At 39.4% G+C, this 26897-nt stretch overlaps 1 protein-coding gene across 1 annotated transcript in view; it reads left to right on the top strand.

Moving 5' to 3' along the window:
* Positions 1-1026: 1026 nt before the first annotated feature.
* SAMHD1 (SAM and HD domain containing deoxynucleoside triphosphate triphosphohydrolase 1) overlaps positions 1027-26897 on the top strand; it is a 50732-nt gene continuing 24861 nt past the window's right edge. Inside the window, exons 1-12 of the mRNA XM_083358048.1 lie at positions 1027-1463; positions 8687-8753; positions 10096-10174; positions 15562-15722; positions 16430-16545; positions 19833-19903; positions 21137-21292; positions 23166-23266; positions 23799-23907; positions 25125-25216; positions 25666-25781; positions 26726-26865. Of these exons, the coding sequence (XP_083214174.1) occupies positions 1256-1463; positions 8687-8753; positions 10096-10174; positions 15562-15722; positions 16430-16545; positions 19833-19903; positions 21137-21292; positions 23166-23266; positions 23799-23907; positions 25125-25216; positions 25666-25781; positions 26726-26865 (1416 nt within the window). The 5' untranslated portion in view covers positions 1027-1255. The remainder of the gene's footprint in view (positions 1464-8686; positions 8754-10095; positions 10175-15561; positions 15723-16429; positions 16546-19832; positions 19904-21136; positions 21293-23165; positions 23267-23798; positions 23908-25124; positions 25217-25665; positions 25782-26725; positions 26866-26897) is intronic.

The raw sequence follows: 26897 nt of genomic DNA, 5'->3' as shown, positions 1-26897 counted from the left end.
TCTGATTTTTAGTCCTGTTCTAGTAGTACAGCTCCACACTCCTAATAGAGTAGTCCAGTCTACCACTGATATACAACCCCAGACATCAGAATAGGTCTCTCTCTCTTCAAATGTAGCCATGTTGATGACTAATGTTTGGATGGAGGCTTCAACCTCCAAGAGGTTTGCCTTACTACCCATGGAACAGTTATACATCCTTGCTTTCTTTATTTATCTGTCCAATATTCTCAGGTCTGACATTAAAAGTTTAGTGCTGAAATTTGGCTTAACTAGACATTAATAATTTATATTAATTGGGGTTTTATATTGATTATAATTTTTGTATTAATTACAGGTTGACTATGATACAGTATATGACTGATGTTCCTGATTAAAAATTGGGTTTATTTTCTTGAACCTAACCCTTTGGATCTATCCATGTAAATGGACATCTTAATTAAAAAAAACCTTTATTCTGATCTGATTTGGACTGTTTTGTTATCTTGAACCATATGGAAAGTATATATTTGAATTACAGTGCTCAATGAATGTTTAGTAAAAAGAGGAAATTAGCACACAAGGGAAGTACCTTGTATAATAGCACTGATCTCTGTTTTTTCATAAATCTGAGTAACTCTAGAAATGAATGCTCACCCAGACCTAACTCAGGATCTTCCCATCAGACATCTTAAGTTTATTCAGAGTATAGATGCATTTGGTAAGTTTATAATCTAGTTTTGAAGATGACTGAGGAGGACAAACAAATCAAGCATTCCGTATATTTAAGCGGGAAATTTATCAACAGTATGCTTACAGAATCAATAAAATGATCAATGTCTCAAGAAAATGGGTGAGCTATGTTTTCAGAACCTGGGTAAAGATAGCCCTTGTCCTGATCATCCTGGATACAGCCATCAGCTTTGGACTGCTCATTTCTCGGGAAAGGGGGCGGAGGAGCCAGAAATAGTAAAGGTGGGGGAGGGGACGGGTGGACATTGGTGACGGTTTCCATTGGTGGGCCGTGGTATCAAGGCCGAGTCTTACTCCCACGCGTTTCCAGCTCTGTTAACGTGGCAGGGGGAGACTGCAGCGGGGCTGAGGCGCACAAAAATTTCCATGCTTGGTCGCCCTTCCAGAGAAGCCAGCAGCGGTCACGTGGCTCCCTCCCTCCGCGGATTCGCTGGCGGCAACGCGAGGTGGCCACGGGGACGGAGCCCGAGCGAGCGAGCGAAGGGAAGCCGCTGCTCGCTCTTCTCTTCATCAGAGCGGCGGAGCGATGTCGAGCGATAACCGGGAAGGCGCCCTTAAACGGGCCCGGCCTAGCACCCCGGCCGATGGCTTCCAGACGCCTCAAAAGCGCAGCGTTCCCGCCGCAGGCTCGACGGGTTCTGTTAAGCTCAATTTTCGGCTCTGGGACACGGAGCAGCTGTGCATCTTCCTTCAGGAGCAGGGCTTCGAAGCTGCGGAGCTGCAGTGCTTTCGAGGTGCGCGGGAAAGCTGGCAAGTGTAATTGCGGGGCGGGGCGCGGGAAGGTTTATTGTGGAGCCGCCACTGGTGTTGCTGTGGGCGTTTGCCCGACATTTGACTCTTGCCGAAAGAGAGACTAGATTCGGAAAGGCTTTTCTTTAAAGATTTTCTCGCACCGTTTGGTGCAGGGCGCTCCAAAAGTGATGCCCGTCGCCGCCCGTGAATATGGGGCAGGCTCTTTTTCTACTGTAGAAAAAAAAAATCTCCAAATCCAGAGAGCTTTCCTCGACGTGCTCCTAGCCGCGGTATACCTATACACTGGCAGCTATGAGACGTCTTGAATCATCCTTAGTCGTGCAGCTGTTAAGTGTTTTCTCCGCTATGCCAGTTCAAAGGCAGCCCCAGCATATTTAAACTTTGCTAGCGGTAGGATTTCTCTCCTTATTCCTAACACGGTGGTGTTAGAATGGGTGGTGTTAGGAATGGGACTGAGAAGGGAAGAACAAATTCCATAGCAATACAGCTGCATGCCTTCTCGAGGATGTTTGGGTAGCACTTTAAATCAATAGTAGGAAATGACCCGGATTTTCTTCTTTTAAGTCTAATGGGCAACCATGTTAAACAGGTTTTTTCTGAGTGAGGGGAGATGACTCTGGGAGCCTTTGTAGTGCCACTGTGAAGAATATTCTCAGCATCTGTTAGATAAAATTGCTTGAGTTTGCTAACTGGGCAGATTTCTTGGAAGTAATTAGGACAGTTGAGCCAATTAATGCAAAAGAATTGGACAGAATCCATGGGGCTGTTAGGCAGCAGGCTAGAAGCCAGGAACTAGTCTGGCCTTAGCCATGAAAGTGGCTGGCAACTTTGGGCCAATCACTCTCACTCTGTCCAACCCACTTCATAGATTTGTTGTGGGGAAAACAGGATGAGGAAGGAGCGCTAAGTATCACAAATGAAGGCAATTGTATGTGTCCCAGGATAATGTTGCCGGATCCAATCTGGGTCAGTCACTGGGACCGGAGGTTTAGTCTACCTAGCTTTTGAACTTGTGCTGGAGCCCATCCTCAGGGAACTTTTCTCTCACCAGCATGTATCACACAAGAATGTCTCCGGTGAGAGAGAAGTTCCCTGAGGATGGGCTCCAGCACAAGTCCAAAAGCTCCGAAGACTAAACCTCTGGTCCTGGGGACTGCTCCAGATTGGATCCTGTATATTTGTACTTTGAGTTAACTATAAAATAAAGCTGGGATGAATAAATAAAATAATAAAATTAAGGCCTCTTGGGAGGTGATTGGGTCCATGTGAAAATCAATGCCTTATGTTGGAAAAAGCTGGTGCTGCCTACCTTGAAGGAAGTATTGATATATGCCTCCTTCTCAAGAGACCAGGAGAGGTCATCTGATATCATGCAGTGTGTTACATGCAGATCTGTTCTGTTCCAGCCTACTACCAGCCATGCAGAAATGTCAGGGACAACCCCTTTTCAAAAGTCAATAGGCTGGAAGTAAGCCCGCCAAATTTATTTACACAAAACAGATCCAAAACAGAGCAAAATAAATACGAACCACGACTAAATCAGAAGCTGTTCAAACGGTTGCCTTCAGCAACCAGCACCTCCCACACATTCCCCTTTTAATAATAATAATAATAAGTTGGAAGGGACCTTGGAGGTCATCTAGTCCAACCCCCTGCTCAGGCAGGAAACCTTATACCATTTCAGACAAATGGCTGTCCAGTCTCTTCTTAAAAACTTCCAGTGTTGGAGCATTCACCACTTCTGGAGGCAGGTTGTTCCACTGGTTAGTTGTTCTAACTGTCAGGAAGTTTCTCCTTAGTTCTAGGTTGCTTCTCTCCTTGACTAGTTTCCATCCATTGCTTCTTGTCCTGCTTTCAGGTGCTTTGGCTCCCTCTTCTTTGTGGCAGCCCCTGAGATATTGGAACACTGCTATCATGTCACCCCTCACCCTTCTCTTCATTAAACTACACATACCCAATTCCAGCAACCGTTCCCTATATGTTTTAGCCTCCAGTCCCCCAATCATCTTTGTTGCTCTTCTCTGTACCCTTTCTAGAGTCTCAACATCTTTTTTACATTGTGGTGACCAAAACTGGATGCAGTATTCCAGGTGTGGCCTTACCAAGGCATTGTAAAGTGGTATTAGTACTTTACGTGATCTTGATTCTATCCCTCTGTTAATGCAGCCTAGCACTGTGTTGGCTTTTTTGGCAGCTGCAGCACACTGCTGGCTCATATTTAAGTGATTGTCCACTAGGACTCTGAGATCCCTCTCACAGTTACTACTATCGAGCAAGGTACCACCTATACTATACCTGTGCATTTGATTTTTCCTGCCTAAATGTAGAACTTTACTTTTTTCACAATTGAATTTCATTTTGTTAGATAGTGCCCAGTGTTCGAGTCTGCCCAGATCCTCCTGTATCTTAAGCCTATCTTCTGGAGTGTTGGCTATTCCTGCCAGCTTGGTGTCATCTGCAAATTTGATGAGTTCCCCATCTATCCCCTCATCCAAATCGTTGATGAAGATGTTGAAGAGCACTGGGCCCAGAACAGAGCCCTGGGGCACCCCACTACACACTTCCTTCTATTTAGTTTAAACAGTTTCAAGGCGTGGCTTCTCTTTGCCTCCTCCCGAGGTGCCCCATTGCCTTCCTTTGTTTACTCCTGCTTGTCTGCCTCCTGCTTCGGGCGTCCTTGAACAAGGCCAGCTGTGGGTTGTCTTGGTCCAAGCTGTCAGGCTCACACAGCTGGGTCTGAGGAGGAACCAGATGGGAGGGGCCTGGCTGAGAGCTCTGCGATGCCTCAGAACTGTCCTCTGCAGGCTCTCCAATCCCCTCCTCCTCCTCCTCATAATTGTCCGATTCAACTGCTGAACCCACAGGCTGACACTGAAACACAACAAGATCTTGCAAGCCTCCCTTGATTTCTAGGTGGGTTTTTCAGATAGATGCAACTGCTATAGGTAAGGCACATATCCCTGTTCAACAGCCAGGAAATAATTAGGACACACAGAAATCACTTTCAGGCAAACATTGAGGCACAACACAGAGACATGGTTAAAGTAACAGCAAAACTTTATTGGTATAATGTATAATACTGTCTCCTTCGCATACATGCTAATGTCCTTCTGAACAAGGCTGCCAAGTCTGAATCCAAAGATGACTCTACGAATAGGCTAGGATCTCTTTTTATTCCCCAAAGTTCTTGCTTTTTTGGTTAATTGGGATTGTATCTTTTTTCATGCTCAGACCCAGCTTCCTTTGATTGGTTCAGGTGACATTTTTCCTTTGTTTTCTTAATGACTTCATTTCTTATCTATTTCCCTGAAGGGATCTTTCAGTAAGATTCTGGCTTTTGTCTTCTCTGCTTTTGCACGTGCTTTATCTTTAGTTACAGAAGCTTCAGCCTAATCTTACAGGTGTAGTATCAATATGCTGAGGACACCTAATTATACATCTCTGTTTCTTGCTGGCTAAGGGGTACTATCCTGGTTTTGGCCTAGTAATACCTGCAAGGTGCAAGGGATTGGATGGGGAAGAACCAGTTTCAACTTAGCCCTAGCAAGTGGGTCTGGATTTTTGGGACTCCTGATTCCAAGAATGTGTCGTTTTGATTCTTGCCAGGCTAGTGTTCCACCAGTCACACATGGTGCACAATTTGGAGGTACTCAGGGAGTTGTAAATTCTGCTTGAGGAACAAGTGGTAGTCCTGGCAATGGGGGCCTTTAGACAGATCCACCTCTTACACCAATTGCAGTCATTCCTGGACTGGGATAGTTTGCTCACAGTAACTCAAACTCTGGTCATTTCCCAGTTGAATTACAGCAGGGGTGTCAAACTGCTGGCCCGCATCATCCGGAAGCCATGCCCACCCCATTGCCGGCAATGGCAAAACAGTCCTGATATGTCTTGCGACGTCACATGACGTCACGAGTTTGACATGTCTGAATTACAGCAATGGCTGTACATGGGAATGCCCTTGAAGATCTAGGAAAAGATCTGGAAATTACAACTAGTCCAGAATGCGATGCTTTTGCAGTTTTAGATGTCTCACATTTTGCCCACATTTCACCACTATTGCATGAGGTGCAATTGCTCCAGTTTCTTTCCAGATAGTGTTTGTCACCTTTAAAGTCTTTAAATGGCATGCGCCTAGGCTACATATGGATCTCCTGTCTTGAGAGTATCTGCTGATGCTTCTAAGTAAAATAGAATGGGTACATTCTAGGTCCCATCTCTTAGACATTGTCATCCAAGGACCTAAGCAGCACATCTTTTAAAATGAATTAAAAATGGTGTGCTATTGGTTTAATTTAAGACAAGTGTGAAGCAAATAGATTATATTCCAATATCTCATCTTAAGCCACCATTCATTCTATCCAAAACATAGGTTCCATCATGATAAAAAGGCCACTTTTTCCAATGAGAATATTTATATGTTTACAAACATGTTATTATGCTAATTATTTAAAATGAATTTCATAGAATTAGTGTTTATGTTGCTCACCTTGTTTCCTGTTCGATGATGTCCTGACTTTTGATTTATACTGTCCTTGGACAGCAACATCAGGGCTGTTTTGTTACGGTTGCATCAGTGCAGCAATTGTTGGCTGAAACTATAAATCATTGATGAAGAAATGGCTCTAGATTGCTTCTAGTCCTGCCTGTGGAACTTACCCTTACTTCCAGAAGCAATCATTTCATTTACCTCCTAATATTGCTACAGCCAATTCTTAATTGATTGTTGTTAACTTCTGAATACTATTTGAATTGAAATCACCTGGCAATAATCTTGCTTTCTATATCTTTCTGTGAAATGTCTTGCTTAGGTTACAACAGAGGTTTTCAAACTTGGTCCTTTTATGACTCATAGACTTCAACTCCCAGAATTCCTCAGCCAGGTATGCTGGCTGAGGAATTCTGGGAGTTGAAGTCCATGAGTCATAAAAGGGCCAAGTTTGAAGACCCCTGGGTTATAGTATAAGGAGCTTTTAGGTAAGTGGATTAGGAAGTTGGAACTTAAGTTGAACTCTGTTTGCTATGTGGTTCTTCACTGGGTGAGTTTGGGCTATTAGTGGTTTTTTGTAGCCTAATCCTACAAACCACAGATGATATATTAAGTTTAAAACTGATGTCCAGCTTTGCTTACATACAGGCAATCTTTACTTATTATATCTGTGATATCTGTAAAAATGTGATTCTAGAAATGAATTGGTAGAAAATATAACTCAAATTTATCTGACGCGCCCTTGTTGCTTTCTGAGCTTGCTTGTTTTCTTGCATACATTTCATTACCCAAACTAGGTAACTACAGTGCTAGTAAGGAGTGCGGTTTGCTGTCAGTTTATATTCTAGTGGCTTGCCATGTCAGTGTTCAAATTTATCACATTTTAAACTGAAGTTTTCCTAGAATGTATTATGATGATAATTATATTAACTTCTGACCAATATGTAGGATTTTAAGTATAATTTTTATGAGTTTGGCTATAAAAATAATTACACTGGGTAATACAGTAGAGATTTTGCAGATGGTGGCTTGCCCAAGTTGGAAACTAATCAGGGTCAAGTGTGGGATGGGAGACAGCTAGGTTAAATTGTGTTGGAATTTTATTCCTTAACAAGTTTGTCATGAATTGGGATCAAAGAAACAACAGGCATGAAATTAAGTACTTTATTTTTCAAGAGTGATAACTGCAGAGCCCCCCTCATCCATTCAGCACACATTATATACCTTATAATCAGCCCTCCTATAGAATATCACTCGCTTTATTCAGTCACCCGTCCTTACTAGGGCCTCTTACTTTTCTGAGAATGCCTTTCTCTAAAGTGAAGCTATCCTTATCTTATTTCCTTGGGTAAGCTATCTTAAAGGCTTGTGAAAAGAAAGAAGGCCAAAACAATATCTTAAAAAACAAAATGATATATGGTTTCAGAATCTTAATAAAGCCGTAATTGTCAGCTGGCACCTTAATGCTTGCTTGTGCTTTGCTACAATACAATAACAGACTGCCATGTACTATGGGGAGGTGGGGAATGCAAGGGGCAAAACAAAAGTGAATGCTGTATCTCTTCGAGATTCTGCTTCAAGGTCACCCGGCATACCAGCTGCATACCTTCTTGTGCTTGGGTTGACCATTACAAACAGATCCTGCCTGAACCTTACTGGTCACAAAATGGTGGGCAATGGGAGGCAGCTAAGGGAGGGAAAAATTGAACTTAGAGATTTTGGTGCCCGATTTTCAGTTCTGGCTATGCACTACTGCAATGTACTTGACTTCTAATAAAATTATATCTTTCTCAACAAATGGAGCCAAGCATCATTTGTATTTAGAGGTGTAAATTTGTGACAAGTCTAACAGTAATGCTCTAATAAAATATCCTAATATTATGTAAAAAAAAACCTTAATAACTGGTAAGTCAACATTTCAGAAGAAGGAAATTGAAAACTTATTTCACTACTGTTGTCAAAAAATCTGCATGGAGGTTGACCATGATATCAGCAAAAAGCAAGCAAAGGGGATTAATATGTAGAAACATGTTATAATCAAATTACATGGATAGCCAAAAATATATTGTTATATTCACTTGTGTTCCCTGTTTCAAAGTAAGCACGATTTACTATGATGTAGTAATGTTAGAGAGTGTGCCCAATAAGCTTTGTGAATTGGTTGAATCTAGAAGGCTGTGTTACTTGACAATCTGGCATAGAATTGCTTGCTCTGCTCAGTAAAATGTTCTTATCTCATAAGTAAGCAAGCTCAAACTACTTTGCAAGTAGCAAATCTTCAGGGCACTTGCAAGACCCACATTCTTTACTATGTAACTTCCTGTATCTTCAGAGAAGTTTTGCAATGTGTATTGCAGGTCTTCGGATTATGCAAACTTAATCTAGGGTAAATGTAATATTCAGGTTTTCCTATATTTAAGAAACAAGAAGAATCACTCTATTAGAATAACATGAAGAATTAATTTACAGGTATCTTTGCCTTTAATTCTAATAATTTATTAAATGTTTATGTTGCCTGACTCTCAAGACACTATTAACATGGATTAGTAGTCTCTTCTTACTCTATATTTTCATGGCTTCTCTGAAGAATTTATAATTGCATGAATCAAAGCAATACTAATATTTCAGGGTTATTAATGTATATTCATTAATTGTAGTCCTGTAAGCTCCCAATTTCAGAAAGAAATGTTAAAGTGTATGTATTTAACTCCCTAGAACATAAAATAACCGGTTCAATTGTACCGTCTCTCACTGAATCTCATCTTGAAAACATGGGAATTCGGTAAGCAACTTTTTTATTTATTTAAATAGAAGGAATTATAAGAATTTTATGTCTTCTGCATCTGTAGAGCTCTTTGGTTTTGGTTTATTATTGTTTGCCTGAATAGTATAATATACTTAAGTGACTTTAATTTTCAGAAGTTGATTTTAGAAAGATTTTTTTATATTGCCTTGGTACACAAAAAAATGGAAGATATAAAAAAGCAAAAATACAAGCAAAAACAAAAAGAAAATAAAATGAAAATGAAAAATACATTTAAAAATACATACCAAAACATTTTTAAACTTCTGTTTTTAAACTTTGCTTATAACCTGGCCACACACAATGATATAAGTTTGTCTTCCCATTGTGTTGATAGATAACTAGTTCACAAATCATTTATCCAAAATAACAAACATGTAATGCCACTGTCTACATTGTGTCAAGTTTCTCTGTTACATGCTGTCATAATTTCAAGGATAACATAAACTCAACAACTCATTTTTATTATAATAAGAATATACAATAAGCAACTTTTGTTAGTGAATAACAAAATATTTTCCCTGATGATATAGCATTGTGTTCTCTTTTATTGTTAGTAATCTCTTACTTTTAATAAGAATTTATTTTACTATATATTTTATATTATTGTCTTATATCATTTTGTCCTTTTAATGCTATTTATGTTCTTACTATATTCCTCTCTTCATTTTCTAATATGTCCTGTTTCTGTTTCCCATACCCTGTTGTCTATTTCACTTGACCCTTGTAACGTTTCTTATTGCTTTTATCTGTATCCTTTTTTATAAGAACTGTGGCCCTAACGTTGTGCAGGTCTTTGCAGCCCTAAGTCACACTAAGAAGCTTTTAACTTCTGCCAAAGGATTATTGCTTTTGTCATTGTGGTTTAGAGGCACCATGTATCATTGAATTAACATTACTATAACACATCCTAATAGTGGATACTGCTTTGCTTGCAGGATGTAAATGAAGATATAGTATGCATACCATTTTATAGCTAAAATCTGCAGAACATTGCTCCGGGTTAAATGAGAAAATGAAATATATGTATATGTTCTCATTAATAAAGTTAATGTGGAAATATAAATCTATTTTTATTTTATTTAAATAAAATATTTAAATTATTTTATGTTATTTAAAATAAGAATAAATGTATTTTTTGTTCATGGTTATCCTTTAAAAACCAGTGATTTATCACCATCACTTTCTGCCATAAGACATTTTGCTAAAAATTTCTGTAAAAATTCTTGTCTTAATATGAAAGCTAAATTAATTTCTACTAAGTTTATTACTAAATAAAATATTGAATATGTTTAAGTCACATTATATGCTTCATTTTCAGAGCTGTAGGAGTGAAAGAGAAGCTGCTAAACTGTGTGCGCCAACTGGCACAAAGTCAAAGTCAAAATGATATAACAAAAGTGAGAGAACAGTTTCTTATTTATTATGTATGTTGAAAAAGGACTATACCAAACAAAATTAGTCTTGTTGTAATATATAATTTGAATACTTAAGTCAGTTTATTTAACATTGGGAAACAAGCTACAATGCAATCCAAATTTCTAAATAGCCCAGGAATTGGATCTCCTGGCTATAAAATGCTTATTAGTACATAACAGAAGTCTTTAGATATTTGCATAAGTGGTAGAGCAGACATGTCAAACACAAGGCCCGGGGGCCGGATCCGGCCTGCGAAGTGGTTTCATGTGGCCTGCGAAGCCATCCTGGAAACAGTGAGGGAACGGCCCCCACTGCCTTGGCCCTGGCCCAGAGACCCTCCTTCTGCCAGAGACCCTCAGATCTGTCCCACTCCTGCCCAGGCCCCCATAGGCACCCTTGATGCGAACGATGTAGAGCTGGCCATGCCCACCCAGTAAGCCATACGCACTCTAGCCACGCCCACCCAGTAGGCCACACCCACCCGGCCCCCTGAGGGCAACCACAATGCTGATGCGGCCCTCAATGAAATTGAGTTTGACACCCCTGTGGTAGAGAATAGACATACTTTCATTTTTATATGTTTGTTTAGGTGTTGTTTTACAATTGTAAAACCACCTGGTCTGTTTTCTGTCTGCCCATTAATTTCCAAATCGTTGTTATATATTTCAAAAGAATGTTAGTGTCTATAAAATTCAGCTTTGAAACAAAATGTGTGAAATAACAGTTGTTTAAAATGAAGTCTCTATAACAGAAGACCATATCATATGAATCATAGGACCTTAGTGATTAGGACTCTGGGTTGACGTATAGTCTGAGTTCGAGACCCGAATGCTGTTGTGTGACCTAGTAGTTCGAAAGCGAGCAATCGCAAATAGATAGGTACCATTTTGGTGAGCACATTAATGGGGACATGAAAGCGGCCCCCAACTGGGCAATGGTGATGTTACCAGCTAATCCTTTCAGCCCTTTCAATGGAAAAGGATTGCATGAACCAATGTTGTATTTTGAATGATGCATCTCTAATGTTTAGCTGATATTACATTACATTACATTCTTTCTGAAAGGATATATAGATATCCAGCACAAAAAATTATACTTTCTGTTAAATTAACTGTAATCTTAAAATGATAAAAATAATAGCCAACAGACACTGAAATTGTCTTTCATGATGTTCATCAACTGGATATGCTAATTTCTTCCATGCCTCTGTGTGCCCTTGAACATTTCATTTAGTGTATTCTAACAACTAGAATAACAAGTAGTTATTTCATTAATTTGATAATTTTGCTTGGAAAACATATAACCTCCTCCTTTATACATGGTAATTTTACAAATGGATCACCAAACAAGTCAACTGAGAGTACTCATTTGAGAGACAAATGATCAGACTGAAGTCATCCTTCAGACATGTTTTGGGAAGACCTAACTCTCTAGAAAACTCTACAGTGCTGGGAAGGGTAGAAGGAAAGAAGAAAGGAAGATGACCAACAGCAAGGCTTTACCATTGGAAGAATTAAAAGACTAAGTTGAAGACAGTGGCTTGGAAAAAATATATGGTCACTAAAAGTTGGCATTGACCTGATAGCACATAATAAATCGTTATAATAAAGCAAAAAATCCTACATAACCAGAACAATGTTAAGCAGATAATCAGTTAATCATATATGTAACTTTGAACACAGGGTAGATTATTGCTAGAAAATAATCACTTACTACCTGTAGTTCTCAAACTGGAGTTATGTTACAGTGTCAATTTCTCCCAATAATCGAGATTTTAAGCTTCCTTCCCAGCAGCATCCAAATATGATGGCTAATGCAAGAAAGGGGGGCAACAGATATGTGAGTAAAAGCAGAACCAAGATCTTTCCAGGATATGAATGGGGACAAATACTAACTTTCTAAGTATGCCTATATTATTTTGAAAATTACTTAAATTCTGTGATGAAATGGAAGTTTAGATTACCCCAATGATAAAACTGAAAATCTGGAAAGTTAAAATTCCCTGCTTTTAAAAAAAAACACCAGGGTCCATCCTTTCCATAAGAATTTTCATAATATTCTTAGAACAGATAATTTATTTATTTATTTATTTAGTTATATTTATATACCGCCCTATTCCCTGAGGACTCAGGGCGGTTTACAGGGAATTAAAAATCCAGAATACAAAAATTAAGAACCAAATTAAAAATATTAAATTAACCCTGTAGTCAGTTAAAAAGAACCCCAAATTAAAAATTCCTCCTCAGTCTGGGCCCGAGAGCTCGAAGAGCCAGGTCTTCAGGCCCCGGCGGAATGATCGAAGGTCGGGGGCAGTTCTCAGCTCCACCGGCAGCTGGTTCCAGAGGGCAGGCGCTCCCACCGAGAAGGCCCTATCCCTGGGTGTCACCCGCCGGCAGTCTCTTACCGGCGGGACCCTGAGCAGACCCTCCCTGTGGGAGCGCACTGGGCGAAGGGCATTTGATGCCGGCAGCAGGTGTTCCCTCAGATATCCCGGACCCAGGCCATGTAGGGCTTTATAGGTGATAACCAGCACCTTGAATTTCACCCGGAGGGCAACCGGAAGCCAATGCAGCTCACGGAGTAGAGGTGTTACATGGGAGTATCGGGAAACCCCCATTACAACTCGCGCGGCCGCATTCTGCACCAGTTGAAGCCTCCGAGTGGTCTTCAAGGGCAGCCCCATGTAGAGAGCGTTACAGTAGTCCAAACGGGAGGTCACAAGCGCATGAGTAACTGTGCGTAGGGCGTCTCGGTCCAGATAGGGACGCAACTGGCGCACCAGGCGAACCTGGGCAAAAGCCCCCCTGGTCACGGCTCCTATATGGTCTTCAAAATTGAGCCGTGAATCCAGGAGGACGCCCAAGTTGCGAGCCCTATCGACGGGGGGTAACACCTCACCCCCCATCATTAAGGATGGAATAACTTGGTTAACCCGAGATGCCGATATGCACAGCCACTCAGTCTTGGCGGGATTGAGACGAAGCCTGTTTCTCCCCATCCAGACCTGAACCGCCTCCAGGCATCGGGACATCACGGAGAGGGCATCACTGGGTTGGTTCGGGGTGGAAAGAAAAAGTTGGGTATCATCAGCGTACTGATGATACCCCACCCCAAAACCACGAATGATCTCGCCCAGCGGCTTCATATAGATGTTGAACAGGAGAGGCGAGAGAACCGACCCCTGAGGGACTCCACAAATGAGAGACCTCGGGGCGGATCTCTGCCCTCCTGTCAACACCGACTGCGAGCGGCCCTGGAGGTAGGAGGAGAACCACCGTAAAACGGTGCCTCCCACTCCCAGCCCCCTGAGACGCCGCAGTAAGATACCATGGTCGATGGTATCGAACGCCGCTGAGAGATCTAATAGGACCAGGACAGAGGAGCAACCCCTGTCCCTAGCCCTCCAGAGATCATTCACCAGCGCGACCAATGCCGTCTCCGTGCTGTGTCCGGGCCTGAAGCCCGATTGGTACGGGTCCAGATAATCAGTTTCCTCCAGGAACAGAGGGAGCTGATGCGCCACCACACTCTCAACAACCTTCGCCAGAAAGCGAAGGTTGGAGACTGGACGGTAGTTGTTTAAAACAGCCGGGTCCAAAGCAGGCTTCTTGAGAAGGGGTCTCACCACTGCCTCCTTCAAGGCGGCAGGAAAGACACCCTCCTTCAAGGAAGCAGTTATTACTGCATGGAACCAGCCTCGTGTTCCCTCCCGAGCCGCATAAGCTAGCCAGGAGGGGCACGGATCCAACAAACAGGTGGTGGTGCTCAGTCTCCCCATGATCCTGTCCACATCATCGGGAAACAGGGTCGAACTCATTCCAGATAACGTGCTCAAGACCGCCTGATTCCTCCACATTAGACTCTGCCCAGTCAGAGTCCAAGCCGGTCCGGATCCGAGCGATTTTGTCCGCCAGATGATGACTAAACTCCTCGGCTCGTCCCTGCAAGGGATCCTCTCTCACCTCCTGGTTAAGGAGGGAGCGAGTCACCCTAAACAGGGCGGCCGGGCGATTATCTGCGGACGCGATAAGGGCGGCAAAGTAGTTAGACCTCGCCGTCCTTATCGCCGCAAGATAAGACCTTATAAAGGTTCTTAACTGCAATCGGTCGGATTCGGATCGGCTGGATCTCCAACCGCTCTCTAGACCTCGTCTTCGCCGCTTCATCTCCCGGAGCTCCACAGAGAACCATGGGGCCCAACGGGATCTGCGTCGGGTCAGAGGTCGCATGGGTACAACGCAGTCGAGTGCCCTGGTGGCTGCCGTTTCCCAGGCCTCCACCAGGGCATCGACTGGGCTGTGGGTAAGGGTGATAGGTATAGGCCCAAGCGCCCTCTGGAACCGATCTGGGTCCATTAGGCGCCTGGGGCGGAACCACCTGGTCGGCTCCGCCGCCCAGCGGCGGGGGATGGCATGACGGAAAACTAGATAACTTTTTTTAAAAAAAATCCTCCTTTATCTACAGGCTTTATTTTCTGCCCCAAATCTCTTCAAGATGGTAAGAGAGTAGCCATATATAGTAGAATGGCAGAAGAAAGATAATAGTGAGTGTTGTGGGGAAACCCAGTGAAAGAGACAAGAGACAGCAACACAAAACAATAATTCTTACTTTAAGCTTCAGAGGTTTATTTTGCTAATAATTTGGAACATAGCAAAGATAATAACACAGCATCACATACGTTAAAAACTCATTGCAATGAGGTCCAATGACACAGCAGTTCCAATAAGGACAGCTATAGGCCAATGGCAAATCAATCAGGTCCAGTCCCAACTCTTTATATCCTTTCCCGTCCTAAGACTGTAGACATATGGTCAGCAATCTTATACTTTCTGCTGAGTTTCTGCTGACTTCCTTCTGACCCTCTGCTGAACATAACTTTCCACATACTCGTGTACATTGGAACCCGCATTCATCAGTTACTTTCAGTTCCCTGTATCTTACTGTTCCAGTCCTTATGTTCTAAATATATTTGAAACAAGCAAGCTTAGCAAAATCATATTAAGTAAAGTACAATTACAAACTGCAAAATTAAGCATAGCACAAAGTTTGGTTCAATACTTTTTCCGTGAGTCCCGATTTAATTTACCTGGGCCTAAACCTTGCATAGAAGAATAGTCAGTATTTTCATTTTCGACACGAGTATTAAAATAATTCCTCGGGGTTTTTCAACTTTTGTTTTATATGGGTGATGAATTTGTCCCAGTTGATTTTCATTTGGGCTACTTGTTACTTGTTAGTCAGGGGCTTTTAATTATTCTATGTTTATCTTAATTTTTTAGAATTAGAAAAAGGCAATGTTTATTCTTGATTGAAACATTATTCATCATTGATTAATGGATATTTTAAAATTTTGTTTTGCTTTTTCCAGGTATTTAATGATCCAATCCATGGTCATATTGAAATGCATCCTCTTCTTGTTTGCATTATTGACACACCTCAATTTCAGCGTCTACGATATATTAAACAGTTGGGTGGCAGTTACTTTGTTTTCCCAGGAGCATCACACAATCGCTTTGAACATTCTCTTGGGTAAGGAGTATTGTTTTCTTGTTTATACACAGGAATTGCCTTTGTATAAGTAAAAAGATTCTACTGAAGTTTTTAAAACAACCAGTTCCTGCTATATGTTTTCCATTGAGGGAGATTTTTATATTTAAATTTTGTTAATGATGCTGCATGTTTAACTATACTTAATATTTACAATATTTAGTATGTTTTCATAAACTTTGGGAATCATCACTAATAATTGTAGTTGAAAAGAAAGACTACTTGACTTATATAGCTGGTATCTTGAATATAATGCAGTTTATTATATTGAATACCATTAATAAAACTGGGATTTGTGTAGAGAGAATTTCTGTATTGTAGGGTTTCCATGCTCCATGCAAAGAATAAGAGAGAGGAAAACATTTCTTAATTTCTGCTTGAACCAAAGAAAACTGGTCTCTACATAGTGTATATAAAATACAGGCAAGAATACGCAGATATTGTTTTCTTTTTTAAAAAAATCTTTCTTGTCTGAAGTTAAATGGATGCATGAGGAAGATTTAATTGTTCAAAACAAAGATAATTTAATATGAAATATTCTCTAATATCTTATAATATTGAAATTCAGAATTTAAATAAGCCTTATAGTAGTTCATAATCGCATTACATTTGTAACTTAATTTCCCATTTTATTTATAAATCTTAAACTCAAGCCATAGAAAAGTTAATTTCTTCCCTTTTTGGAAAAGTGTTAGTCATCTCGCAGGCCGTTTGGTGCAGGCGTTGCAAGAACGACAACCTGAACTGAATATTGATCAAAGGGATATTCTCTGTGTTCAAATTGCTGGACTTTGTCATGATTTGGGTAAGTAATTTTTTTGCTAATAAGTAATATGTATATAAACATTTTATACCATTAGAAACTATTTCTTGTGACAGTTTTAACAACTGTATTAACTTCTGCATTCACTTGATCAAATATATGTTGGCCCTGAGATAGAAATATGGACAGATTTCGTGCTTGTGGAAAAAGAGTAGGGTAGAATGATAAAATACTGCATTCAACATGAGACAGGTGAGTCAATTCCTATACAAAAGAATAAATAAATATTAATTTGATGTAAACTGTATCAATATTTAAAATGCAGTTGCTGATGTGGCTAAGGTGTACAAAGGGATTACAAAAGTCAATGATGAAATGCCTCAACTAGAATTCATTATTTTGACTCTTATGTACCGTAGAGATGTAATTCAATGCTTCTCCACCAATGGAGACCAACTGATGGCACACAGAAGTAATTTAGGTGGGGTGACAGTCTTTCCCAAATCCTATGAGAGATATAGAAGGTCACAAGGCCAATCCTGTTAAGTATGCTAAAACGAATAGAGGTGTACATCCACAGGAGTGTATTTCTGCTGTCAATTATTGGAGCTTTATAGTCAAAATAATTTCTTTTGTTGTTGTTAGCTTTGTGCCATTCTTTATTTTGATACACACACACACACTCAGTGCTTTTTTTGTAGAAGAAAAAGGTGCCGGAACTCACACATATCATACAACCCGCCATGCCTACCCTACAAGGTTCCATCCAAAAAAGGTGCTGGAACTCCGTTCTGAATGTTCTATGACAAAAAAGGCCTGTATATACTTAATGTAGGCTTATAGTAGTGTAAGGTTTTAGCTCGGAATCCAAATCCCAATGAGACTCTGAACACAAGGCAACTGAAAAGAACACAGGTTTATTCTTTTGATCTTCCCTTGTGGGAAGTCAGCCTCCCCCCAGAGAAGGAAATATTAAAAGGGCAGAAAATATATTTCTTCAAAGGATCTTAAAGAGGCAGAAAAGCATGCCCAGTTTTCTTAATAGCCCCAAGTCTTCCTCCCACAAGCAGAAACCAGCTCTATAGAAATGCAGTTGTAAACCATCCAGAAAGGTTGGAGGACCTCAGCTAGAAGATTAAGAAGACAAAGACACCTAAAATCTACATACCCCACCCAAAGTCTAAGACAGGACATAATAGGATTAACCCACAGATGCCAAAGGACACACCCAGACTCAGGTGAGAATACATGCCACAGGAAATACAAAGCCTAAAACAGGAACAGGAAACAACTCCAAACAAAAGGCTCCAAAAGGTATAAAAACCCACTCCCTACATGTGCTTGTCCCTTTTTTTCTTCCAGAGCCATCTTTCTATCTGGGTCTCCTCTTCAATAAACTGCAACCTTCTTTCTAAAGCAGTTGTCATGTTGTTTATTCCCGGCTTGGACTGAACCATGATGAAGACTTTTTTTTCAACAGATCAAAGGAATAAGCTGGTTGTCTCAATTTCTTGTCACACACACGCACTGCTGTGAGACCGAGGACAGTGAGAACAACCCATTCAGAAAAATTCTGCTTTTTGTAACTAGTAACACATTACAAAGTTCCTGCATGTCTAAACAGTTCCTTTGAATTTCCTTATCTATTCTAGCTCAGTTACATTTCTACATCTCTAAGCCTGAATACACAATAGCTTAATAGCTGGAAATTAGCCCAGAAATGTAACTCGTTAAGACAAGGCAAGGAGAAAAAAGGGGTGGAAAAAGAACAAAGTGTTGCAGATTCTTAGCTAGGCTTTCTCTTTCTCTTGGATCAACACAGTTTAAAGTAACAAACATTTTCTTTGGTTAACACAATTTAGAATACAGTGGAGCACCTACAGAAAGCAAGCACGAATAAATGAACAATAGCTGGGCTATGTTATACATGAAAGATTGATTATACATAAAAGATTATATTTTGAAAGATTATACTTTGCTTGCTCTCTACAGTAGCAAACCTTATTTTTAGCCCCAGTAAGCTGTCATTATAAGGGACGCGGTGGCTCAGTGGGTTAGGAAGCTGAGCTTGTTGATCAGAAGGTCGGCAGTTTGGTGGCTCGAATCCCAAGTGCCGCGTAACAGAGTGAGCGCCTGTTACTCGTCCCAGCTTCTGCCAACCTAGCAGTTCAAAAACATGTAAAAATGCAAGTAGAAAAATAGGGACCACTACAGTGGGAAGGTAACAGCGTTCTGTGCGCCTTTGGGATCTACTCATGCCGGCCACATGACCACGGAGATGTCCTCGGACAAGCACTGGCTCTTCGGCTTTGAAACGGAGATGAGCACTGGCCCCTAGAGTTGGAAACGACTAGCACGCATGTGCGGGGGAACCTTTACCTTTTTAGTTGTCATTATTTTATTCAGGTAGCTGTAAAATTTACAGGATAGATAGCTTTTATCACAGTCACCGACCAGCAATTGAATTTGTCATGTGTGTTATTACAATGTTTTACTTCATTAATGCATCCCTGCTAGTTCCTGTCTAGTTCCTCAGGCTGCCCGCCTTCAGGTCCCAGATTACTTTTGGTTCATTTATAAAAAAAAGACATAAGTTGCAGCCAGACAACATTTTTGTGTTGAATTCTGAGATATTTACAGAAATAATTCTTTAAATGACTCTAATGACACTGCTTTGCTTCACAGCATGTCAACTTTTTAATATTATTCATTTTAATGTTAATATTTAGAAACATCTAAAAGAAAGGCAAGGCAGGAGATCTTGTATTGAGAACTCTGGGAATAGTTTAGCATAATTATTCTGTGAAAGGAAAACTAAAAATGGTTTTAATATGCAGTGCAATTGTTAGAAAAATAAATCTTGTGTATTATCAATTACCACAAATATAAGTCCAAACACTAAGGTTTTTCTCTTTTTAGGATCTGATTACAAATCATGTTTTGAATAATGTAAGAGGATGAACATGCCACTTTCTTTGATTTCTAGTTTATTTCTTTGGCTTAATATTGCTTTTAACTTCTAAAGTTCTACTCTATAAATTAAATTACTTATTTCAACATGTTTTTTTCAACACAAGCAATTAAAATACCAATATTTTGAAAACTGTTAGAAACTTAAATTTTAATTCTAGTAAAATTGTTAATCAGAGAGAGAGGGAGTGGATTAATAAATTACCAATTCAGGTTCAATACTTCGGCTGTAATTTAGTAATACCTCAATAATTTGAGGAACATTTGATGTGTATTTGAGTATATCTATATGTGTTTAAAAATACACAAATACATCTTAACTCTGCCACGAAGATTAATTGCATAATCTTTACTTTTAGGTCATGGACCATTTTCACATATGTTTGATGGAAGATTCATTCCACTTGCTTGCCCGGAATTAGAATGGAAGGTGGGTATTATTTTATTTTATTTATTAAATTTATATGTATTGTAAATGAGATATGTCCATGGAGATTCTCAATCATCCAAGTCATGGTTGTCCCAAAGGTGCTTTTCCAAAAGGCAACTGGACTTTCTTGGATTTTTTTCTTGAAAATGTTTTGCTTCTAATCCAAGAAGCTTCTTCAGTTCTGACTGAATGGTGGGGAATGGAAGGATTTTATATTCTTTGCAGTCATCTGGTTGTTAGCACAGGGTCGATCATTAGCAGTCTGAGAGTTGTTGAGGCCAGTTGTGCATTTATCTGTATCTTCAGAGTCACCTGAATCAGAGTGCAAATGGGTGTGGAATCTTCTTGGGATGCCTGAAAGGACTGTGTTGTAGACAGTCTTTCCAAATGTTTCTGAAAGACAAAAGTCACTCTTTTGCAGGCAGCAAAAGTTAGCATTCTGGTCAAAGACAGCAAGAGAAACCATAGCTTTTGGAGACTATTGTAACTTTGAATAGTCACTAAACGATTTTGAGTCGACAGTTACCTATAGGACCAAGTATTTTATTGCTGCTTATTCCCTGAATGGATAGAAAAGCAACAATAACTACAGTAACTGTAAATATTGTTTGCAATACATACAAACTTAAAACTATAGCAAATTACCTCCAAAGTAGCTGGGATTCATAAGCTAAATTTAAATCATAGTAGAGATTTAAGCAGAAATATTAATTATGCTGGACTGATTGATAGTTTATATTGTGATTAACATAAGGGGGTATGGGGGTGCAGCAGCTTAATGAACCTGGGTTTGTTGGTCAAAAATGGTTGGTACTCTGTTCAAACACATGACACCACGTGAAAGACTGATCTTCCATCATTTGCCCCTAGCTCCTGCCCACCTAGCAGTTCAAAAGCATGTAAAAATGCCGGTAGATAAATAGATATCCACTCCAGTGGGAAAAGCTAGCAGCGCTCTGTGTGGAAGTGGGAATTGGTGCCAGACCTGCCCAGTTGCAAGGCAAAGTCAGTGGAAGAAAGCCTATATGACCCGACATCCACCAAAAGCTGGTAGCCAGCTGAGGCAAAGCTAGTTCGCCCCCTGTAGTGTACCCATGAATAGCACGCATGTGTGAATAAAATGAAGTAGCAATCTTGGGCTACCATAACATTGTAGATTCCCCTGACTATGTATGCCGTACGCTTAAAAAAAAGTGATTTATTTAACACATACATATCTATATATATTTACAGCATGAGCAGGCTTCTGTTCAGATGTTTGAACACTTAATCACTTCCAATAAGGTAAGGTCAAAAATGGAACATTACGGTCTCAAGTTGGAAGAAGACATAACTTTTATCAAAGAACAGATAGCAGGTCCTGTTGAGAAGAAAAGAGGGGATGAAAAGGTGAGTTCTGTTTTTCATATCCCTGGATCTTATCTAAATGTGCAGTTTACTAGAATGAACTGGGATCAAAAGAGGAAAGAGGCAAAAGGCAAGGCCATTAGTTTCAGTTAGTTACTTATTTTTGATATGTAAGGTGCAGGAGTTCAGTAGCACAGCGAACTGTTGTGTGCAGAAAGGCCCAGGTTTAGTCTTGACATTTCTAAGGGTGGAAGATGCTGCTTGCTGACATGTTTAGAGCTATCATTAGAATAAATGTATAAATGTTTTTTTTCAATCCTCTTCAAATAAAAAATAAATATTACTTTAAACAAAATTAAAAACTGAACTCAGAAATGAGGGAAGGTTTCTAAGAAATTTTTGAAATGTCATACAGAATTAAGACACCCACTAGGGTACATATATAAACTATATAAATGCAAAACTTTTTTAAAAATCAGGCATTGTACAGCAATGGGAATAATTGTGGAATACATCTATAATTGATGGGCAATTAATTTTCCCAAGGGGCCACATAAAAAACAGACTGTTGTGGACAGTCACTGCTGTCCTGCCCCCCCTGTCCACTCCTGATACTGCACTGATGCCCTGCCCCCAATGCCAACACTGCACCACTGTCCTGCCTCCTGCTGATGCCCTTCTCCCACCACTACTCTTCCTCACCCCCCCCCACCCCCCGCTGCCATGGGCTGGATTGGGGCTGCCCGCTTTTTAATTATTTATGATTAAAATGGCACTTAGATTTAGCACCTAGATTTATATACTACTTCACAGTGCTTTACAGCACTCTCTAAGCGGTTTACAGAGTTAGCATATTGCTTCCAACAATCTGACTCCTCATTTTACCAGTCTCAGAAGGATGGAAACCTGAGTCAACCAACCTTGAGCCCATCAGGATTGAAGGAACTGAACTCCTGGCAATATGAGCAGAGTTAGCCTGCAATACTACATTCTAACCACTGCGCCTACATGGCTCATAAAATACTGATTATAGGAATTTATTTATTTATTTATTTAATTTATATACCGCCCTTCTCCCAGGGGACTCAGGGCGGTGAACAGGGCAATACATAAAAACTAGATACAAAAATTAAAATTATTAAAACATAATTAAACAATGCCCATAAAATTAATACAAATTTAAAATTATAGTTGTTTATAAAAAATCCCACCCCATCCCATCAGGCCAGGCCAGCTTGTTTAAAAAGATGGGTTTTAAGATCGCGCCGGAAGGAGCGGAGATCAGGCGCCATCCGGAGCTCAACCAGAAGATGGTTCCATAAATCCGGTGCACCCACAGAGAACGCCCTCCCCCTGGGGGCCACCAGTCGGCATTCTTTGACCGGTGGCACCCTGAGGAGGACCTCTCTGTGGGAGCGTACTGGGCGGAGGGAAGTTGACGCCGGCTGCAGGTGCTCCCCAAGGTATTCTGGCCCCATGCCATGAAGGGCTTTGTAGGTCATTACCAACACCTTGAACCTCACCCGGAAGACAACTGGCAGCCAATGCAGCTCGCGGAGCAAAGGTGTGACATGGGAGTATCGGGAAACTCCCAGTACAACTCTCGCGGCTGCATTCTGTACCAGTTGGACCCTCCGAGTGGTCTTCAAGGGTAGCCCCATGTAGAGAGCGTTGCAGTAATCAAGACGAGAGGTCACGAGCGCATGAGTGACCGTACGTAAGGCATCCCGGTCTAGATAGGGCCGCAACTGGCGCACCAGGCGAACCTGGGCGAATTTGCTGCAGTATTTGCAAAGCTTTGGAAAGTTACTGCTTAAAAATCTTGGTTTCATTGTAATTTATTTTCACCATGAAATAGATAAAACTTATTGATTAGAAGACAGTATTTGTTTGCATTTTTGTCCTTTTCATCCAGTGGCCCTATCATGGTCGTTCCCCCAAAAAGAGTTTTCTTTACGAAATAGTGGCTAACAAAACAAGTGGCATTGATGTTGATAAATGGGACTACTTTGCCAGGTATGGAAATGTTACTATTTATCGGACTTGAAAACATTTTTAGAAGTAATATTGGAAGAGTTTTGCCTATAACACCTTCAACAAACTGAATTTCTTTCATTTCTAAAAGAATAGGAATTTATTTTTCTTTGCAGTTAGACTCCTTGAATTTTATCAATGATTTTAAGTGTTTTTATGCTTTGTATGTTATTATGTATTATTTTAGATTGTTATCATCTTGATGTAAAGGCAAGCATACATAGAAATAATAAATAACCTAATGTCGTATCCCTTCAAAGGATACCAAACTCTATTCATATATATCAAGAGTGGGTAAGAAATGGGCTAGATCTTAACTCAGTTTTACCTCAATAATTTTGCTACTGTTTTGGTTTCCATAAAAATATTTTAAATCAGTACTGTATGCTAATTTGTGTACAATAATATTTATTATAATCATTGTAAATGTATTCATGAGAAAATATAAAATCCAAACTAGATTTGAAAAAAATATATTTGAATGGTCCTATTTGTCTTTTTGGAATATACTCAGGGATTGTCATCATCTTGGAATTCAAAACAATTTTGATTATGAGCGCTTCATTAAATTTGCTCGGGTGTGCCAGGTGAAGGATATGATGCATATTTGTACCCGTGACAAGGTAAATTCCCTTGGACAGATTGTGTATTTTGTATATTTCACAAAAGTATCAGTTATCCAAACTACACAACAGGAATAAGAAAAGGTTATAGTTTTTGTGAAGGAGAATACAGCATTTTAGAACTGGATTTCTTACAAGTCTAAATTCTGACTTCCAAAGATTAGAAAGCTAACTCTTTGCTTATCAAAGTTAGTGAGTTTATTGAATAGTGAAAGGGTAGCACTGAAAGCCTTAAAGAGCAGTCAAGGCAAGAAGCTGTTTTATGTAATCTCTAACTTTTATTTTATTTATTAGATTTGTTTGCTGCCCATCTTGTCTTAAGACGACTCTGGTGGCTTATTTATTTATTTATTAAATTTTTGCAGATATATGCTGTGATCATCATCATCAAAGCAGAAATAAGGGTCAGAAGTGTCCCCATGACGCCTTTTATTTTACTTAAGATTTGCAAATTCCCTTTGAAGGGAAGAAAGGTCTAGACTTGAGGGGAGATGGGCTCCCTCATGGCCCTTCAGTTCCACTGTGCTGGCTATTTTAGGCATGACCTGTCATGTTAACTGCTGAATATAATATTGCCTCGTGGGTCTACTAAAATATAAAATTAAATATATCTAAGACATAATGGTAGAAAAATCATCTAACAAAGCAATGTCAACTGCAAAAATAACTGTTGGAGAACTTTTCACTGATTAAAGTAATTTTATATTTATATAACTTTCATACAATATATTGTCAATATATGTCAATGTACAGTCAATATATTGCTCTGTTCAAGAGCAGTTTTTTAAAAACACTACTATTTAGAAAAACAAATTCCAATATGAGGAACTATGGTAAAATTGATACAGTAAGTTTGCAATAATAAACATTTAGCTTTGAGTGATCCTCTTTAGACTTAGACTTATGAGAAGCTATGAATCAGATGACCAATCTAAACTCTTGATATATAGCATTACATAGTGAAAATTTTATTCATAATAAATGTTCCAGAAATATCCCGTATTTCTTCAAAAGAGTCATCAGAATTCATTTCTGGATATCTAGAAACGAGCTTTTGGAGAGAGTATTTCATATACCCCTCACCATTAAAATTAGAGAGTCAGAGATTTTGCAAGTGGATGTTTTTGTGAATTAGTTGGTTAATATTGTTCTCAATGTTGTATTGTTTTGTAGCTACAGTTTTAATAACAAAAATAAATATTTTTTATATTTAAAAGGAAGTTGGAAATGTGTATGACATGTTCCACACACGAAACTGTCTGCACCGCAGAGCATATCAGCACAAAGTTTGCAAAATTATTGAAACCATGTAAGTTTGAAAGGATCTACTCTGGTGGGAGATGTTGATTAAATCAGTTCTTATAAAAATATGCATTTTAATAGTTTTAAATCTGCATACATTTGCAATGAATGATATTATTTGAAGAAGTTATGTCTCTACATGATTAGAGAGGGAAATGCTGCTTCAATAAGGCTTGATGTTTAGCTGCACTTTTTATAAATAAGTTGTGTGCAGTTAATATACTTAGAAGTGTCACTGATTTCTCAAAATATTTTTAATAAATGAATCTAGCCAATTAACTGTTTTTCTCTGCTAATATAGCCCAGATAAACAACCCTTTCTTTTCTCTCTTAATAATTGTCAAAGTAGATTTTATTGAAGAAGGTAAATGTTTATATTTAAGTACAATTAAATCTATAGTTTCTGGAAATACAGTTTTTAATAATTTCCAGTTTGTATTATCTATTTCATATTAGGATTTCTGATGCCTTTTTAAAGGCTGATCCACATATCAAAATAAAGGGCTCAGATGGAAAAGTGTTCCAGATCTCTACAGCACTGAAAGACATGGAAGCCTATACAAAGCTGACAGGTGAATATGTGGATTCGCCAGAAATTCTTATCACACTAAATATGAGAAGTATTTCTCTCAGGTTTCAGTTTTGTAACAAGGTGCTATAATACCGTAACAATGTTTCCACTGAAACTGCAAATCATCTCAAAAACTGGGTATTTCTACAGGGCTCTACTATTTTGGATGGTACTCCAGTTATATAATCCACAGTTTGGAAGGGTTTGTGGAATTAGAAAATGAGGAAAAAAATCTTACCCTATTGTTCCCCCATTTTATCAGCAAGATTCTTCAGTTGGATTGAAAGTCATGGATAGAACAAGCATTTCTGTTTGTAGGAGGTTATTGGTTGTCATTATAGACTTGGAAAAAGAAGTCTTATATTTTTCATGAATATAACTTTAATAATTACTTGGTCTTTGGGGAAGGCAGGGAAACCAAAGATATCTCCACAAAAGCAGAGCTGATGATTGTAGCAAAGACTGGTGAGTAAACCAGTTCTCTGGAACCTCTCCAGGTGTGGGGAGGATGGGAGATCAACCACATATACTCTAGATGGCTGCTCCTTATGAGGAAACCATAGGACTTTGATCTACCACAGGTTGGTTTACTTGATCAAGGTTAAAATAAGACTTTGTTGCAAAGTTCTGGCAACCCTTTATGGACTCTGCTGACACCTGTAAGTTGATGGTTTATGGGTTTGCTTATAGGTAAGGGATGGGATATGGGATGAAGAACTATCTATTTGTTTCCATACAGGATGTGAAAAGTTACTAAATTTGTCAATACTTCTTGTAATGAAGGTTGGGAATGACTTATTTTTTTCTTTATTGGATTTTTTCTTTTTGCATGTTTTATTCTTTCTATTCTCTTTTCTTTCTTCTAGTTTGCATTATTGTTTATTATTGAAATCTTTAATAAAAATATATGTGAGAATAATTATTTATATATTGCTTCTGTGGCAGATGAAATCTTTTTAAAGATTCTACATTCTGATGAACCAGAGCTGAGTGATGCACGGGAAATTCTGTGTAAAATACAGAAGCGTGATCTCTTTAAATGCTTGGGGGAAACGCAGCCACCAGAGAGCAATAAAATTAAAAAGGTACAGACAATTTTCTAAGCTGCATTGGTTAT

The sequence above is a fragment of the Vipera ursinii genome (assembly GCF_947247035.1).
Source record: "Vipera ursinii genome assembly, chromosome: 3".
NCBI classification, from domain to species: Eukaryota; Metazoa; Chordata; class Lepidosauria; order Squamata; family Viperidae; genus Vipera; species Vipera ursinii.
This window is presented reverse-complemented; position numbering and strand designations above follow the sequence as displayed.